Here is an 18397-nt window from a genome sequence, read left to right as displayed (position 1 = left end):
TTTTAAATTCTAAAAACTTGTGTAATTCCAAACAGGAGGAGTATGTTACATCGTTTCCCGTTTCCCACATCCCAATCATGTGTTTGGTTTTTGGAGGACAAATTTAGATGAGCAAGAATTTCCAATGCCTTTATATATTTCCCATACCTTTTTCCATTTTTTTTTTTTTTTTTGTATATATACAGACTCATCCCATTTTAAGCTGGAAATGTTATTTCATTCTTAAACTACGACATCAATACTAATTCAATTAGTAGTATCCAATTAAATCGATCTAAAATAGAATTACAAAAGCCTAATTGATCAATCAATTGTAAGAAAAATCTGATCAATCCAATTAAATCAACTATGGAGAAGCAAAAGGAAGAGGCAGGCTAATGAGGGTAGCTAGAGTTTGAGGTGAGGATAAAATTAAAAATGATTTACCAAAAGAGTGAAATTTCGATTCAATTATTTTACTTTTTTAACCTTAATAATTGAATCAAATGGAAAATTCAAATTTTATATTTCATTAATCAAAATTAAATTAATATGTACTAAAATTTAAATTAGCTATGATTCAATTTCATTTTTGAACTTAAATTGATTAGTCCTTCGGCTATAGATTTGATGATAATAAAATTAGTTTTGATTTGATCTTATTCAATCTAGTTTTTTTTTTTTTTTTTTTTACTTTTCTGAAAAATAAAAAGATTAAAGAGAGTAAAAAAAAGGATAATTAATTTATAACTGAAATGAATGTATTAATTTAAGAAAATGGGAATATATATATAGTTTAATGAAATTGAATTAGAATTTGATTGTGTGTGTTGAAGAAAAGTGTGAAGATTGGATGGTGGTGCGAAATGAAGATGCACGACCACGACAAGGCTTAGCCTCATCAAAAGTAATTTTCAGGATAAAGACAGAAAAAGGGTGATGGTTACGTAGTCTACACATTATTTCAAAAAAAAAAAACCTAATTTCTGAAGGATGCAGCTGCTTCCACCTTGCTCCTGCAAATATAGATTCGCTCCCTCCTGCTTTAATATTTATCTTTCTTTTTTTTTCTTTAATTTTTAAATATAAATAAGAAGAAAGTTCGTACGTATAGGCATAAAATTTCAATGAAATTAATACATTTGATATATATATGTTAGAAGCTGGGACAGTATTATACGCATTTTTATGCATTACCTTACCTGTCTTAGGTCATAGGCACCTTATAATAAAATTATAGTTGTTATTCAAAATTAAAGCTAATGGACTTATTAAAAAGTTAAAAACAAAAATGAGTTATAATTTATATGGATACAATAAATATATCTTAATGGTATAATTAATTTTCAAGTAAGTGTTTTCTTTTTAAAAAATAAATAATTGAAAAAGCTAATTTGGGATATAACATTTAAGAAAAATTATCCATGTTATATATTATTAAAATTAAATAATCTTATAACACTTTGTCAACTTTGAATGTCAAAATTTAAAAAAAAAAAAAAAAAAAAAAGTAAAATTTTCATATCCTTTGATTAGTTTATGGATGGGATGCTGCTTTTGTTGATTGAGTAATTAGGCATCAATTAATAAGGAAATGGGTATATAAGTAGTAATTGTACAAATTTAATTAGTTATCCAAAGCAATCTAGAAGGAATTATACAGAAGAGCAGCAATATTAATATATATAAGAAATTAAGCAGACAGCTAGCATTAGCATATACTGGTTTTATTAGTCTAATTATGAATTAAAAGCAAAGATTAAAGGGTATAACTACAATTGGCAAAACCCTATCTCACACCCTTAATTTAAAGGAATATTGCAAAAGCTCCCATTCAACTAACTATAAATACTCTGCATGGGATCTATTCTTTTTCTTTATAACCAACTCTATTTTATTAATATAAAATCTTTTTCTTAAAGAATAAATTACAAACCACACATCATTAAAACATTATTAAATGTCTTTTCACAAATTATGTTTAAACAAAAGCTATGATTCTCCTATGTTTAAACAACTTCTTTTTGTTTACATAGTTGAGGAAATTTTAATTAATACAATTCAATATCTTTTATTTTCGCCTTTGAGCCCATATTATAAACCAATTTGATAGGTAACAAAGTAGTTTGCTTCTCTAAATGTGGGCTTTGAATGCATCTCTCCAGGGATCGGCACCTTCAGAGCCTTATAAAATTTATATGCTCCGAGGCATTCAGAACTTGACTGATCACTCGTCACCACCCGCACCTCCCAAGAAGCCACCTGCCACAACAGCTCCAGCTTCTTCACGTCATGCCTTTATTTATTTATTATTATTTTTGAAAAGGTAAAGAAATTCATTGATGAAAGTTGGGAGATTACAGAGTTCAAAAGATTGAAATGCGTCAACTAGGCTAGAGGCCCAAAGTGCAATAGAGACTCCTACAACCCAAGTCCAAGTGAAGCCAGGCATAGACCCATAGCCAAACCCTAATTCTAACATCTCCTTCATCCAAAACTGAAGACTGCAATAACTTGAAGCTGCAGCGCTGCGCACTCGGAAACCAGCACCAAACAGAAGAGACCACCATGAAGAACAATATCCACTGAGCTTTGATCGAAAGGAACATACAAGCACATAAATTACCCTTGGAAACTCCATAACTCCTTAGATTGCACAGTGAATGTTTGTTACGAAATAGGGATGAGAGATGAATATTGAGAAAGTGATCATGATTTATTCACTCTCTGTATCACATATATACAAGAAAAAGAGTGTAACCTCACATGAAATACCTTCTCTTTTATAAAATGACAATCTACTTCAATGTATTTTGTTCTCTCATGCATAATAGGAATATTAGTAATGGGAATTACAAACATGCTATCACAAAATAGTTGTATAGGTTGAGGGATTGTCATATTTAAGTATGACAGAAGAGATACTAACTATAAGATTTCTGAAACTGTCATTGCCATATATCTATATTATGCTTCAATAGAATTCTTAAAAATTATTGACTGCTTTTTGGATTTTCAGCTTATTAATGAATTTTCAAGAAATATACAAAAACCCGTGAGAGAATGAACATATATGAACAAACCTTACTCCGAAGCATTTTTCAGTTATTTAAGAATTTTAAAAGCAGCATATAGATGAACTTGAGTAGGCTTATCCATAAACTGTGATAATATATGCACACCATAAGAAATGTCTGGCATTGTTAGTATGATATACATCAATTTTCCCACAATTTGTCTGTAGAAGTAGACAGTGAGATCTATCAGGAATTTTAGGTCAACATAAGTTAATTTCGCATTTACTTCAACAGGAAAGACACTTAGTTTAGATCCAAGTATGCCATATTCCTTCGGTAGCTCCAAAATAATCCAAGTATGCCATATTCCTTCAGTAGCTTCAAAATAAACTATCTCTGAGAAATCATGATGACTTTTGTACTTTTGGCTATTTCAAGTCCAAGTAAATATTGCAAGGTACCCAAATCCTTTAGCTTGAAATGGGAACTCAGGCAATTTTTGAACCAGTTAACTAATCACTTATCATTACTACCAACAACAATGATATCATCCACTTAAATAAGAACAACAATGAAGTCTTTATTTACATATTTTGTACACAATAAATAGTCTAATTTAGACTGTGAGAAATTTTTGCAATCAAACACTATGTGAACTTTACATTCTATTGTCTTGAAACCTATTTTAGGCCATATAAAGATTTTTGTAACTTGCATACTAACTTTGAATTGACTCCATACTCCCCTTGGAGTATATAACCCAGAGGCATGTCCATGTAGACATCCCCATTCAAATCTCCATTTAAAAAAGCATTATTATTGAGAAACAAACCAATCTTGTGTTGCAGCCATGCTAGAAAAGTCTTAGCAGTAATAGGTTTAGCCACATGACTAAAAGTTTTTGTAAAATCAAAACCCTCCATTTGTGTAGCTTTTGGATACTAATTGTAATACCCGGCTAGACTCCGGTATCGGAATTCCCATCGTCCGGTTGGAATCTCGGAAACCTCTAGAAGGGTAAAATCATGTTTTTATAAAGTGTTTTAATGTATCTTATGGTTTTAAGCAAAAAGGAAATTGAGTTTTAAAAGAAAAAGACCAAGGAGACATTTCCAGGTTTGGGCGCCGAACCTTAAGTTTGGGCGCCGAACGTGGGATGGTTTAGGAGGGCAAGTTAGGCTTCCGAAAGTTTCAAAAGGTTCGGCCGCCGAACCTCATGTTCGGCCGCCGAACTTACATGAGCTTTGGAGGCACTTTAGACTGCCGAAAGGTGGTCTGCCAGCCCCTATATAAGAGCTCCATGGCCGAAACGGGCGAGTTTTTTCCCCTATTTTCGGCCACGGTGAGTTCTTGCTCTCCCATGGTTCATTTTAGATGTTTTTCCTTCGATCTTTCATGTTTTAACAAGCTTTATGTTGATTTGAAGATATTTGAACAAAAGAGCAAGTTTTGGAAGCTTGGAGACCAAAGAGTTGAGATCTCTCCCATCTCCAAGTTGGATCGTCTCTCCTCTCGTTCTACAAGAGGTAAGAGTAGATCCATAGTTCCTTTCATGTTTTAAGTAAGTTTTATGAAGTTTCTTGGGGTAGAAATACATGTGTAGGTTTATGTGGAGTTTATGGGTTTACTGTGCGTTTATGAACAATGTATGTTGGATATGCATGTTTGATGTGTTGTAGATGGGGTTTAGAATAGTTTGAAGCCCCTAGGAGCTTGTATGCTTGAGTATGCATGTTGTAGAATAGGAAAATGCATGATTGAATGAGTTGGGAGGCGTTTATGCATGTTGAGCTGAGTTTCTGTCCTTTGGGAAGAACTCAGGTTCGGCAGCCGAAAGCTCTTTCGGCCGCTGAACCTGCCTTTAGTAGCATGTATCGGCTGCCGAACCCTGCCCCCGAAAGTGGACTTTCGGCTTTGGAAGGGAGTTTCGACCGCTGAAGGTGCCGCCGAACATGCATAAGTTTCGTCTCTGGAGGGAACCTTCGGCCGCCGAAAGTGCCGCCGAAGGTGCATGACTTTTGGCTCTGGAGGGCCTTTCGGCCGTCGAAAGTGCCATGTTCAGCCCTCCTTTGCATGATTTATGTGATTGTTTTAAGGTGTTTTAGGGGGATTTTTGGGGAGTATTTGAGAGTCATGTTTATGTATGTTAGGTCCCTCATTTGAGTCCACCTGTGTAGGTTCGGACCTGAGGAACCGAGGACCCCAGCAGTGAGTTCAGCTGCTTCTGAGTCTGTTAGAGCTTCAGCCAGAGGTTTCTGAGTCTGTTAGAGCTTCAGCCAGAGGTGAGTGGAATACCTTATTTTGTTTCAAAGTAAATAAATAAAGTCTGAGCATGATACACGCATCATAAATGCCATGAGATATACTAGGGTGCTTGCATTAGAATTCACGAATATGTTGCATTGCATATTATGTTGTTGATGTGGATGAATGTTGAATGATCCATTAGCCCTCACACGTTATGACATGATGTTATGATATGGAAGTCCAGGCGTGCCTGCACTACGCCCCTGGCACTATGTAAGAGAAAGACCGGGTGAGCCTGCACTACGCCCCCGATACTATTGGATATGTATGTTATGCTATGGAAGTCCAGGCGTGCCTGCACTACGCCCCTGGCATGATTAGACTGTATGGAGGGTTAAATGATGACAAGTTCATCCTTGATGTGAATTATTTGTGATGTGTTACATTTCATGAAAGCATAAAATTTAAATTGAACGTTTAATTATTCTGCTCACTGGGCTTTATAGCTCACCCCTCTCCCTTAACCCCCAGGTTTGCAGGTACAGGGTAGACTAAGAGGTCAGAAGGAGTAGAGTTGTGTATTATGTAATAGCTAGATGTGGACATGGATATGTTGTAATGTAAAAGTAAAGTATTGAAATGTTATGTAATGATGCTTATGGAAGTTTAGAGTTGTGCTTGACCATAGTATGTGTTAATCTCTTTTTAGTACATGATCTTAACGTTTAACGATGATTATTGAAAACCAAACTTAATGTATGTATGTTACCCTATTGGAGCATTGTTGAGGACTCCAGTGTGGGTTGATGATTATGATTATGTATAGTGCATGCACAGGTTGAGTTTGGTGATTGAATGGAAAGAAAAGTTCAAAATTTTTTATGTATGTTGTTGATCATGTATGGGATTAAACAGGTTCACAGGATGAATGTTTGGCTTGCTACGGGTCCCAGCGGCCTTAAGCCGATTTGGATCCTAGCACCGGTAGCGGTCCGATTTTCGAGTCGTTACACTAATCTAGCTTTATATTTTTCAATACCCGCATCAGACTTGAATTTGATTTTATACACCCACTTACACCCTATAGACTTGACCCTAGCGAGAAGACTTGTAATGAACCATGTATTATTGGATTGTAAGGCATCTAATTCATCCTGCATAACTTGTCTCTAATGTGGAAATTTGACAGCTTGATAATAAGTGATTTACTCAATAGTAGAGCTGACATTTAACACAAGTAATTTATATGAGGGAGATAATCTATCATAGGAAAGGTAACGTTGAATAGGAAAAGAAATAACACAGGATGAAGATTGATGAGAGCTTTTATTGAGATAAACATGATAATTCTATAGATAGCTTAGCAGTTTAAAAAGTCTACTACTTTTTCTGATAGGAAGAGTAGGAGAAGATGGAGTAGGCTCTATGGCAGGGCTGGTGTGATCATGAACAGGGGATTGATGTATGATATGGTCAGTAGCGTCATGAGCAGGAAAACAATCTGGAGAGAGAATTGAGTGAGGTATTTCTAGATTTGGCACAGTAGATAGAACTAGGTGAGAAACATTTGTGGTGTCAATTAGAATTAAGTCTCCTCCTTAGCTTCTTCTTTCTCTTCTACATTGTATGTATGAGTCTCCTTTAGCTCTTCAATTTTTACTTTCTTCTTTCTTACTACTTTCCCACCGGCAACACGTACGAATTAGAGTTGGCCAGGCGACTGGAGCTCCAGTTGCCCTTTGTGGATGTAATAGGCTTCATTGTTTCATTTTGTTCCTCGGACTTTTGCTTTCTTGTTGCCGTAGAAGGGAGGATGGAAAGAGGAATGTCCGTACAAATTAATTTTTTCTGCTTTTTCGCAATGCGAATTTATTTATACGGTAAAATTTATTTAATTTTATTATATTTATCTAATTTTATTAATCAATGGTTGATTTCTTTAATTTATCATTCAATTATTAATATTCTAATTATGTGTTTATATAGATTAAAATAATTTACAAATCTATTAGTCTATTAATTAATCTATACAAATCAAATAAAGTTTTTCATTATTACTGTTTTGCCATGTATATGGTTTCTATAGGGTTGTCATGTGGCATTCTCCGTATAAAGTATGTTGTGCTTTTGGATTAATAATCATTTGTCTTATATTAAGTTTAATTCTCTTTTTAATTATTACTTGGTAAAAAATATTTTTACATTGAAAATCTTTTCTCCTTCGTGCAAATATAGAGATAATTTTTTTTTTTTATCGATAATTTTCTTTCATATAGAGCAAGTCTATTTTGTTTGGTAAGTATCGATTATTTCCTACCCACCTGAGTAGTGACTGACCTTTTTCCTCTTTATTTCAAAAGTAAGTATTTTTCTTGCACCTTCAAATAGAATTTTATTAGTTAGGGCTTTTTAGTAACGTTCAATTTAGTTGGAAGTGAAGTTCTCCATTTTAGTTGTGAGGTAACTCTTAAAAATGCTTGGTAACTCAAAAATTATTTATTCACTTATTAATACATATCTATTTAATATATATTGAAAATCTTGCATTAATTTTAAAGTAATATATTAATGTAAACATAAGACATATTTTTATTTTTCAAAATAAATTTAAAAGTATATAAATAAAAATCTAAAGAGGGAACCTATTAAGTAAAATAAACGGATAATGTAAGAGAGGAGAACTGCCTACGTGGCGGTGCATGAACCAATAAGGAACAATAGGTTGGCCACACCACGATTTCCATGCCAACGTGTCACCAGAAGCCCAAGAGAAATAATAGGAATCACGGTTTCAGCAACTCCAATAGTATCTCCAACGGGCAACAGCTTCTTCTGCAGCTCCAATGGCTGCTGCTGCTGCTGCTGCTTCTTCTTCTTCCTTTGCTCTATTACCTGCGTTTACAGGCCCCGGATCTTGCAATCCCAGATCCCTAATCTCTCTATCCAAACCCCTAAACTTTCCTATTGCCCTTTCATTGCCATCTCAAAACAGACTGAACAGAGCTCCGCGAATCGTGTCTTCGATTTCCATCTCGAGTCCAGAAGTGCTAACCGGGCGACCCGATGATCTTGTTGCCTCTATTTTGTCCAAGGTATGATCCAATTCCAATGGATTTGATGGAAATTTGTTCTCTATAGAAAACTGAGTCATTAACTGGGGGATTAACCAGGTTACGCAAACAGATGGAGGAGTTTCGCTGACTAAAGAAGAGCACGAAGAGGTATCTGCAGTTGCTCAGCAATTGCAGAATTATTGTGTGGCTGAACCGGTGAAATGTCCTCTTATCTTTGGAGGTAAATTTCAAAGAATGTTGTTGGTAATTGACTATCGTGATTATCTTAGGCGATCAAACAATTGCAATTTATCGTAATCGTAACCATGTTATGAGTCTGATCAATGGGGTGATTAACAGAGTGGGATGTGGTGTACTGTTCGACGCCAACTTCACCTGGAGGTGGGTATAGGAGTGCATTGGGCCGTCTTGTATTTAGAACCAAGGAAATGATTCAGGCAGTTGAAGCTCCTGAAACTGTAAGGAACAAGGTCTCCTTTTCTCTTTTGGGGTTCCTTGATGGAGAGGTCTCTCTCAAAGGTAGGCCAATCTGTAAAAGACATTTTTTTTAAAAAAAATTATTCTACAAATTTATAGAACAGCAAAGTTCCCAATACCATATCTGTTGAAAAAAAAATGGAGTTTTCAGACGTTAAAGTTTTGTTGTCCCACATTGATCAGGAAAAGAGTTTGACTTGCGTTCTAGTTATTGGGCAAGAGAAGGTGTGAGGAGTAGGGCTAGTGCGCACAGGATTGCTCGAAAATCTAATTTCAATTTAAATTGGTCGATTGTGTTACTTGTTTAATCTAAATTTTATTTTTTAACCATATCCTGCTCCTCCATTCCTTTCTGCTCTTTTCTATTCTCTATTCTGTATTTCTGGGTTGCAAATACAATATATTCTTACTGTTCTAATCTTGGAATAACAATTTCAAAAGGCCTTTTTTATCCTAAGGACAGTGTTACTATCATTCTGCGGTATTTTTCTAACAATATCTTGATTGCCGTCAAAGCTGTTGGTAGTAAAGATGCTGGACTCTAGCGCATCTATTGCTATTGTTTATTTATTTGTGCCTCCTAGGCTGTGGTCTGTAATCCACTCTCGAACTCCTCTTCCCCTGTTGCCCCCGTAGGTGGTGCATGTGCCTTCTACGTTTTAAGTCATAGGATGCGGTTTTCTATTCTTGCAATTATGTAAAGTTGCGTTGGGGATTTTTCAGCACGGCAGTTCCACAGCGCGCAGTGTGTGCAGTTGGCAACTAGGAATGCTCCATTCAGTGATCCTCAGTGTAGTTTTCTCTATTATCTAATTTGGAGAGAAAAGAAAACAGTATTGCCCAAAAATGCTACCCACTATCTTTGTTGCTTTTGATTCAAAATCACATCCCAGTTTCACCAAACACAAATTGACCTGAAACTGAAAAGAATCTCCAGATCCTCTACTGCTCCTAGTTTACCATTTGAGTTTTCAATTTTGGCATTGACATTGTCCACACTTATGCATCTCTTTGCAGTTTAACATCAACCTATGGTCCTTTTTCTAAATGATCGGATGTTGAATACCCTCATTTTCTCAATATTCAGGTAAACTGAAGGCTTTGGATGAGAGTTGGATCCAAGTTATATTTGAGGCACCTCAGCTGAAGGTTGGAGCACTGGAGTTTCAGTATGGCGGTCAAAGTGAGGTTAAGCTGCAGATAACATACATAGATGAGAAGATTAGGTTAGGAAAGGGCTCCAGAGGTTCTCTATTTGTTTTTCAAAGACGCAGATAGACAATGGAAATATTGGTGACTTGGTGTATGAAGATTCCTTCTCTGTAATCTGTTTCTGGTGTGGGAGAAATGTTGAACTTCTTTACATAGTGATGGGCTTCTATCCCATTCACAATAGAAACTTATGTTTAACCTCTTGATGTACTGAATTGAATAACATTACAGTGATTTCTTATTCCTGTCTTCATTTATTCTTCTACTTGTGGTTGTTGAATTCATGACTTTTCTCCCCGGAAAACTGGAATAATAGCTTTTAGCTGATAAACTGAGTAATGTTAAACGCTTATTTGGCCTTCATTTGCTATATCGGATCTTAAAGGAGGAGGTTAGAATTTTACAAACTAACGCATGTTGATATTAAATGGAATACTATATCTACATGGCATGTGCAGCTCTCCAAGGACAGATAGAGTTTCCACGAAGATGATTCCTGGCCAATTTCAACACCATAATGGTTGGGAATGGGCGACAGACAGATTAGTTTACACACAACCATGCTTTAGAAGTGTTCCTTCAATCTGCCGCTGTTGATATTGAAAGCTGGGAGCATTAATTATTTCCCTCAAATTATGTTGCGAGCAAATCGCATTTTGGCACAAATACTCGAGAAAACTAATCCCTTCTCACCATCAAAAACTATGCCAGATTAATCAAGCAAGAATCCAACTGAATGAATTAATTCCAACTTTCTAAATATCTATATATATATAAATTTCATTAATAATAAAATTGAATGAATTATATTGAATCAAAAACTAAATCCAAATATGAACCCTAAAATATTTTTAAAATGAAATCACCGATCTAATGTCAACGCCTATTCAAAATCATCAATAACGTAAAATTGCACGGCATCCAAGCTCAACATCGCGATGGATACAATACCTGGATTTATTTGCCTTTTTTCCTTCAACATATAATCCATTTTGGAATTTAATTAGAGGAGGAGAACATTATCGGAATTTAGGATTTTAATTCTGTTCTTCTTTTTTTTTTTTTTTTTTTTTTTTCTGCCAAACTAATTATTATTATTATTGTTATTTATCCACTTCTATTGTGTTCTAATTTTGTGTGGTCATCAATATCATTTCCATCGTCTTACTAACCGACTTTTAAACGGTCAGCTACTTCCTCCCGCACCAAATTCACCTTCAAATCTCTCTCTCCCTCTCCGCTCTCAGCTTTTCTCCATGGATTTGGTTTTCTCGAATTGTAAAAATGCGCCATCTTTGTCCGCTAAGAATCATAGAAATGTACACCCACGTTCCCAGATTTCACGCTCAATGCCTCAAATAAGGATCAGATGGTCGCCGATTCGAGTTTCCAATCTCGCAGCAGCTTCCCCACCTCAAAATTCCAGAAATGGAACCGCCACAGCTACTAGCATCAATAGGAGTATAGCTTCCACCACTGAGAATGAGAAGCCGGCTTCTTTACAGTTACTAGGCAAGTCTAGCGCCGCCATGGAACAACTCGACATCGAGCGTGGAGTCTGCCTGCCGTTTCGCAAGTACTCTCCCGAGATAGTATGATTATTATCTTTTTTTTTTTTGAGATTAACGGCTTGTTTCTCTGAATAGATGAGAGAAATTCCGTCACTTGTTCTAAACATCCTAATTTCCTTGATATGAAAACGATCTTCTTGTTGTGAAACAGGTGAGGAATAAGGTGTTGGAATCCAGAGCGTCTATATTTTCTCTTATGTTGCGTGGAGTGGAAATAGTGTGGAATTTGGGGTTGTACTGGTCTTCCTTGATGTATGATTGCTTGGTAGGAAGGGATATAGAGGTCGTTCCATATCGAGCACGTCAGCTGAGGATCCTCTTGTGCGATTTAGGACCTTCTTTTATCAAAGCTGGGCAGGTCTATTACTTGTTTATCTTTTTGAACTTCTTTGTTCATTGAATTATCCTCTTCCATTTTATATTTTCAAGTTGCAACTGCTTTGCCTGATATTTGGATTTCCTGGGTTTCAGAAAGAGAAATTCAGACTGGCTTTCTGAATTTACCCGTAGTGGTTTTGGGCTCCAGTATTGACTTGATAGTCTTTGTGCCTTTTTCCAGGTTCTGGCCAACAGACCTGATATCATTAGAGAAGATTACATGAATGAGCTCTGCATTCTTCAAGATGATGTTCCTTCTTTCCCCAATCAGGTAAAAACGTATGCTTTACTGGCAATTAGTTTTTACATGTATTGAGGCTTTGCCATGGGTCCCTGGAATGCCTTTTTTTGCATAACCAGTTTGAAATTTTTGATAGGTAGCTTTCAAGATTATAGAAGAAGAGCTGGGCCAACCGCTTGAAGCTGTATTCTCTAAAATTTCATCACAAACAATAGCAGCTGCAAGCTTGGGTCAAGTTTATCGAGCTACCTTAAGAGATACAGGCGAGGATGTTGCAATCAAGGTAATCTGATGCTAATAGGACACAAACTATCCTGTCACCTTTTTTGTTGGGTTCTTTTCCATTTGTTCCTCTAATGTTTATATGACTAATAAAGCAGTCACCAATGACATACTTATTGTGAATGATACTACCTTCCTTCAGTGTTTGTAATTCCATGTTTTATGACTCCTTGCTCCTTATAAATGTAAATTGTGGCATGAGATGGGAGAAGAAAAATTGTAAAAGGATGCTGGACCCAGTAAGCAGTAAATTAGATGGCAAACATCTAGGTTTTAAAAGGATTCCTCCTGCAAGTTATATCAAGAAACTGAAAGTTTCCTGTATCATATCAACAATATAAAGTCATTTTATTTGCAGGTACAAAGGCCTGAGATAGAACCTATAATCTACCGGGATCTTTTCCTTTTCAGAACTCTTGCTTCATTCCTAAATGGCATCAGCTTACAGAAACTGGGATGCAATGCTGAGCTGATAGTTGACGAATTTGGTGAGAAACTTCTGGAGGAGCTTGATTACACCTTGGTATCTTTCAAAACCGTCCTTCAATAATCTTCTTGTGCACTGTTAAACCTAGATAAAGAGTTATTATAAACCAAAACATGTCTGAGAATTTTGTACTTGATTTCTATTTCCATGGCTGCCAAACCAATATGATGTTTCTCCTATCCTTATCAATGACATTTTTTTAATCTTTATTTTTTAATGTATTTTACTGATAGTCCTGTTTCCTTACTCAGGAGGCCCGGAATATTGAAGATTTTCTGGAAAACTTTAAAGATGATCCTACTGTTAAAATTCCTCAGGTTTACAGAAAGCTTTCTGGTTCCCGTGTTTTAGTAATGGAGTGGATAGATGGTATTCGGTGCACAAACCCACAGGTTTGGATATCAAAATCATGGTGAAATTTTCAGTTTCTTTCTTTCATTTCTTTAAGTCAAGAGATGACATATTGCTTAATGTAACTCAGGCTATCAAGGAAGCTGGCATTGACATAGATGGATTTTTAACAGTTGGGGTGAGTGCTGCTTTGCGGCAATTGCTAGAGTTTGGGTTATTTCATGGAGACCCACATCCTGGGAATATATTTGCTATGCGAGATGGACGTATTGCATATGTGGACTTCGGGAATGTTGCAGTACTTAGTCAGGTAGGAGTTTGTTTCCAGGAAATGCAGGCAAAAAGACATCTATTTACAATGAGGCATTATTTCTTATTAGATTTACCATGCAAGGGAAATGATATTATATTTTTCTGAAAGTGATATGATATATATTGATTTATTGGCGGAGGAGAATGTCTCTTGAGCATGCATAACTTTAGTATAGCAGGAAATTAGTTTAGTACATCAAGTGGGAAACTTGAGCTTCTAGTTAAGTTTATTTACATTGAGCATACATGTTGTTGCCTTACATAGTGACATGATTTCTATATTTCAGCAAAATAAGCAAATACTGATTGATGCTGTTGTGCATGCTGTAAATGAGGATTATGCTGAGATGGCAAACGATTTCACTAGGCTTGGCTTCTTGGCCAGTGGAACTGATGTCTCTCCTATCATTCCAGCTCTGGAAGCAATTTGGCAGAACTCAGCTGGGAAAGGACTTTCTGATTTTAATTTCAGAAGCGTCACGGGTAATTTTATGGCTGTAATCCTTGGTTTGTTTGCTGACACAACATAACACACCACTGAATATTTCCATGTTCATGGTCACAGAATCATAAGGCTGCTCTTTCACAGAGTTAACATGTGGTTCTGAGTAAAGTAAGACAATCCTTGCCATAATGAGAGATGAATTTCAATTATCATGAGTTCTTATTCTGTATACACACTGCAGGGAAATTTAACCAGTTGGTTTACAATTATCCCATCCGTATACCCGAGCGATTTTCCCTTGTTATCCGTTCTTTATTGACTCAAGAGGGAATCTGTCTCACCCTGAAGCCAGATTTTAAATTTCTTGAGGTGAAGACATGTCTTTTCTCTCCTTTTTACTTTTTTCTTTTAATATTTTGTTGAATGATTCCCACATTACAACTTCCCATTTTTATTTTAATATTTTGTGCCAATGGTGTATATAGCTTGTGACCTTTTCATAGTTCGGTGTACTGTGAGCAGTGTAGGGTTTTTTGCTCTTAAAAAGATTGAAGCATATTGTGCTAGACTTTATCTAATCAAGATGTAATTGAACATTTGATAGGTTGCCTACCCATATGTGGCAAAGCGCCTTCTAACAGACCCAAATCCAGCTCTTCGTGAACGCCTAATACAGGTGATTTAAAATATATTCTTTGCCTACCAGTTATATCCTGCATATAAGGGTTAGAGTTGTGCATCAACTCCACATTTTTTATTTTAAGATATGCTTTGTTCTCTTGGATCATTGATCGCGGTTGTCGAAGCCAGTCAAAAATAACCTTTCTGGTTATCAACAATTTACAACGGCAGATAGTGGTGAAATGATCGAATCCACAGGAAATTGAATACTTACCTATTTTTCTTATCAAGACCAAAAGAATTAATTGAAACAAAAATAAACTGAAACAAAAATAAAACTGAAAGAGAAATAAACTGAAAGCAAATATAACTGAAAGAGAAATAAACTGAAACGAGATAAAATTGAAAGCAAAAATAACTGAAACGAGATAAAACTGAAATGAGATAAAACTGAAAGCAAAAATAACTGAAACGAGATAAATCTGAAAGCGGAATAAAAATAAATTGCAATAAAAGTAAAATGGGGGGTTTGAGATTGATTTGATTAATAAACTACTGAAAGCAATTAAAATAAGCGAATAATAAAATAAAAGAGAAATAAATAATAAGAAAGCTCTAGTTGAAGAATTGGATCCACTTCAGTTGTTGGGGTTGATCATTGACACTTAGTTTCTTTTGATTGATTCAATAGATTAGTTATGGAGATAGAAGACGCTTCTCACCACTATGTCTCTCCTTAGGGAACGTCCTCTAATTAATTACTAATTAACAAATTGCCAAGGAACGTCCTTGGGCCTTAGGCATCAAACAATTGTTAATTGCATGAAGAAAGAGAGAGATCTAATCCTAACTACTCAAACGCATGAGATGTCGTTAGATCATACAATTTCCTTAGTTTTTACACCAAGTGTTCTTATGTTTGAATAATCCAAGCAATTACGGACTTAAATCATCCAAACTAATATATTATTACTTTGCAATCAAGAATCAACGTAGATCTAAACAACAAAGCAATATTGAAATCAAGCATGAAATTGCACAAATATTGAATAACCAAAAGTTAAACAATGTTTGATCAAGTCTCCCAATCCATAAACCAACTAAAGCACCTAATCTTCAACTAGAATAAAAGATTTCAGCCTCTCATGGCTGAAACAAAATTAAAAATAAAAGAAAAGAAGAAAGGTAGAAGAAGAGATGTGAATTTCGTAGGTGCCCCTAAGGGGGGCATAAAAGTTGTGTGGAGGCTCCTTATGTGTCTTTTTATAGTTGAAAGTGCTGCCCTAGGTCATACTTGCTTCCTAATTAGTGAAGAGGCTGCCCAAAGTGCTGAAAAGGAAAGAATCGCATTGCAAATTCTCCAGAAGGAAGGAGGCGCGCGGATCAGGCTTCAGAAGAGGAAGGATGCGCGCGGATTGCAGAAGAGGAAGTGGAGCGCAGTCATTAATGTGCAGAAGTGGAAAGAAATCTGTCCAGTCTTTCCTTTTTAGGTGGAGCCTTCGTTTGAATTTTGAATGCTGAATGAAGAAGAGGCAAGTGCATCTCCTTGAAATCTTGCTGCCTAAATAGGAAGATTTGACTGCTGCAGTGTGTGCACATCTTTGAATAAGGAAAGAAAGATATGCGATTTGAATTTCAAATAATCTTCTAACTGAGCTTTCCTTATTTGCTTTTGCTTCTGCACTTCCCTTATTTGAGGACTTTCCTTTTCTGAAAACGTTCCTTATTTGACACTTTCCATAATTGGTTTCACCTTCTGAATAAGGAAAGAAGAATCTGCAATTTGAATTTCAAAGAATCTGTTGATTACGCTTTCCTTTTCTGGCACTTTCCTTATCAGAAAACCTTCCTTATTTAGCACTTTTCATATTTGAAAACTTTCCATTTTTGGCACTTTCCATATTTGGCACTTTTTGACAGTTTTAAGAGCATTTTCTCTAGAATGTCTCTTTACACCTAATATCTGCAAAACATGATTAAAACCACAAAATTAGGTAGAAAATGTGTAAATAAACATCAATAAGATCATGATAATATGGACTAAAATATGCTCTATCAATCATCATGGGCCAATTACCTCTAAAGAAATTATTGTTCTCTTTCAGAAACTATCATTATTTTATTCTTCCGTCCTCTGTATAGTTATCACATTACATGCCAGTTGCCACCAGCGGCCACACTGGCTTGGGTCCTAGTACACTGCTTTTATATGGTCTTTTAAGGTTAATTTTAGGCACATCATAACTTGTGTATTTAGTGGCCGTACTGTCTTATCATTCACTGTGAACTGTAATTTTAGAGAGCCCATTAATATTTGCCAGCATAAAACTTTAAATTCTAATGATCCAATCAATATTGCCTGGAGATTCAAGGCTTACGGAAGGTAAACAGGGACATTCCCTAGTCCTGCCATGTGCTAAGTGCTTGGTGGAGTGGTGGATTAACTTTGATTGCCTTTAATCAATAATGATGCTTTCCTGTGATAGGTTTTGTTTAAAGATGGTCTTTTCCAGTGGAAACGGCTTGAAAACCTTATTATTCTTGCAAAGGAGAATGTAGCTAGGATGAGCAGCAACCCTGCATTGCAAGTAAAGAATATGTGTGTATCCTTTCACAGCCCGAGAAAACTAGTTTTGCTTCAATGTTTAAAGACGCTATTTCTAACCTATATAAACTTTTGCCCCTCAGGCGAAATTCAAGAACCTTGCAAGTGCAAAGGAAGTTAGATCTGACAGACACTATAAAAGATGGAGCTCGTCTTTTCTTTACGGATGAAGGAATTCGTAGACAGCTGCTTTTGGCTCTGACTGAAGATTCTAAGCTTCACATTGAAGAGGTCTATCTGTACTATGTTTACAATAACTTGTGGGAAAGCTGCAAATGCTATTGTATGGAAACAAGTGGGATTATTAATCTGTGTTCTGAATGACATTTGCCTTGTGTAGCTTGTAGATGTTTATAGACTGGTGGAGGAAGAAATAGATATACCCTCAGTAGCTGTCGAAGTTGTACGAGGTAAATAGGCATAATCAAGCCAATCACTTGATTCTCTCGCTTCATTTTTTTGTTTTTTCCTTTAAGTCATTACGCAATGCCCGCTACTAAAAAATTTTATGCATTTGAATTGCAGAAATTCCAAATGTAATCCGGGATCTCATGCTTTCGTGGAGTGACTCGGTCTTATCGGATAGATGATTTAATGTGTCGGTGTAAGATCCATGCATACGATCTAGTTTGAATTAAACTTTACTCGCCAACAAAAGTCATCTAAGTTGTGCAACTCTGTTTGTGGACGGCAAATTTTCCAAGTTGTAACTTGTAAATGCCTAGGGAACATCATTTGCTGTATATAAACAAATCAAAGGGAAAAAAAAAAAAAAAAAAAAAAAAAAAAAAAGGCAAGCTGTATTATATATAGAGAGTATTTCTATGCAATATGACCGACTTCCTAGCCGCCTTCTTCGTCTGACCTTTTCTGGCAATGGAGTAAATGGAAGCACACCTTTCCTTTATAATTTATAAAGGACTTCAATTTTATAATGAGAAATACTAAAATATGAAGTTCAGAATACAGTTAATACTTTCTTGATTACTTAACTATTAATTATTTTGGACATCATCACATATAATTTGAATTAAATTTGGTGAGGGTTTTAATCATAGATTTTACCAAATTTTGAGCTTTACATTGTCATTTACCTAT

At 35.7% G+C, this 18397-nt stretch overlaps 2 protein-coding genes across 3 annotated transcripts; both read left to right on the top strand.

The window, feature by feature from the left end:
* The first annotated feature begins 7990 nt into the window (after positions 1-7990).
* On the top strand, positions 7991-10259 carry LOC110603599 (probable plastid-lipid-associated protein 8, chloroplastic). The gene is made up of 4 exons (XM_021741380.2): positions 7991-8335; positions 8414-8537; positions 8657-8836; positions 9882-10259. Exons 1-4 carry the CDS (start codon positions 8087-8089, stop codon positions 10070-10072), a joined length of 744 nt encoding a protein of 247 aa, XP_021597072.1. The 5' UTR covers positions 7991-8086; the 3' UTR covers positions 10073-10259.
* An 861-nt stretch (positions 10260-11120) lies between these two features.
* On the top strand, positions 11121-18160 carry LOC110603598 (protein ACTIVITY OF BC1 COMPLEX KINASE 1, chloroplastic). 2 transcript variants are annotated; one of them, XM_021741378.2, is made up of 14 exons: positions 11121-11598; positions 11729-11935; positions 12137-12226; positions 12333-12479; positions 12837-13001; positions 13217-13357; positions 13447-13626; positions 13916-14111; positions 14315-14442; positions 14678-14749; positions 17181-17293; positions 17383-17530; positions 17640-17709; positions 17825-18160. In XM_021741378.2, the coding sequence occupies exons 1-14, from the start codon at positions 11263-11265 to the stop codon at positions 17887-17889; spliced, it is 2058 nt and encodes a 685-aa protein (XP_021597070.1). In that variant the 5' UTR covers positions 11121-11262; the 3' UTR covers positions 17890-18160. The 2 variants fall into 2 exon arrangements, with proteins under 2 accessions (XP_021597070.1, XP_021597071.1); XM_021741379.2 differs by having other exon boundaries at positions 11129-11582.
* The last annotated feature ends 237 nt before the right edge of the window (positions 18161-18397 follow it).

This window comes from Manihot esculenta, chromosome 16 (assembly GCF_001659605.2).
Source record: "Manihot esculenta cultivar AM560-2 chromosome 16, M.esculenta_v8, whole genome shotgun sequence".
NCBI classification, from domain to species: Eukaryota; Viridiplantae; Streptophyta; class Magnoliopsida; order Malpighiales; family Euphorbiaceae; genus Manihot; species Manihot esculenta.
This window is presented reverse-complemented; position numbering and strand designations above follow the sequence as displayed.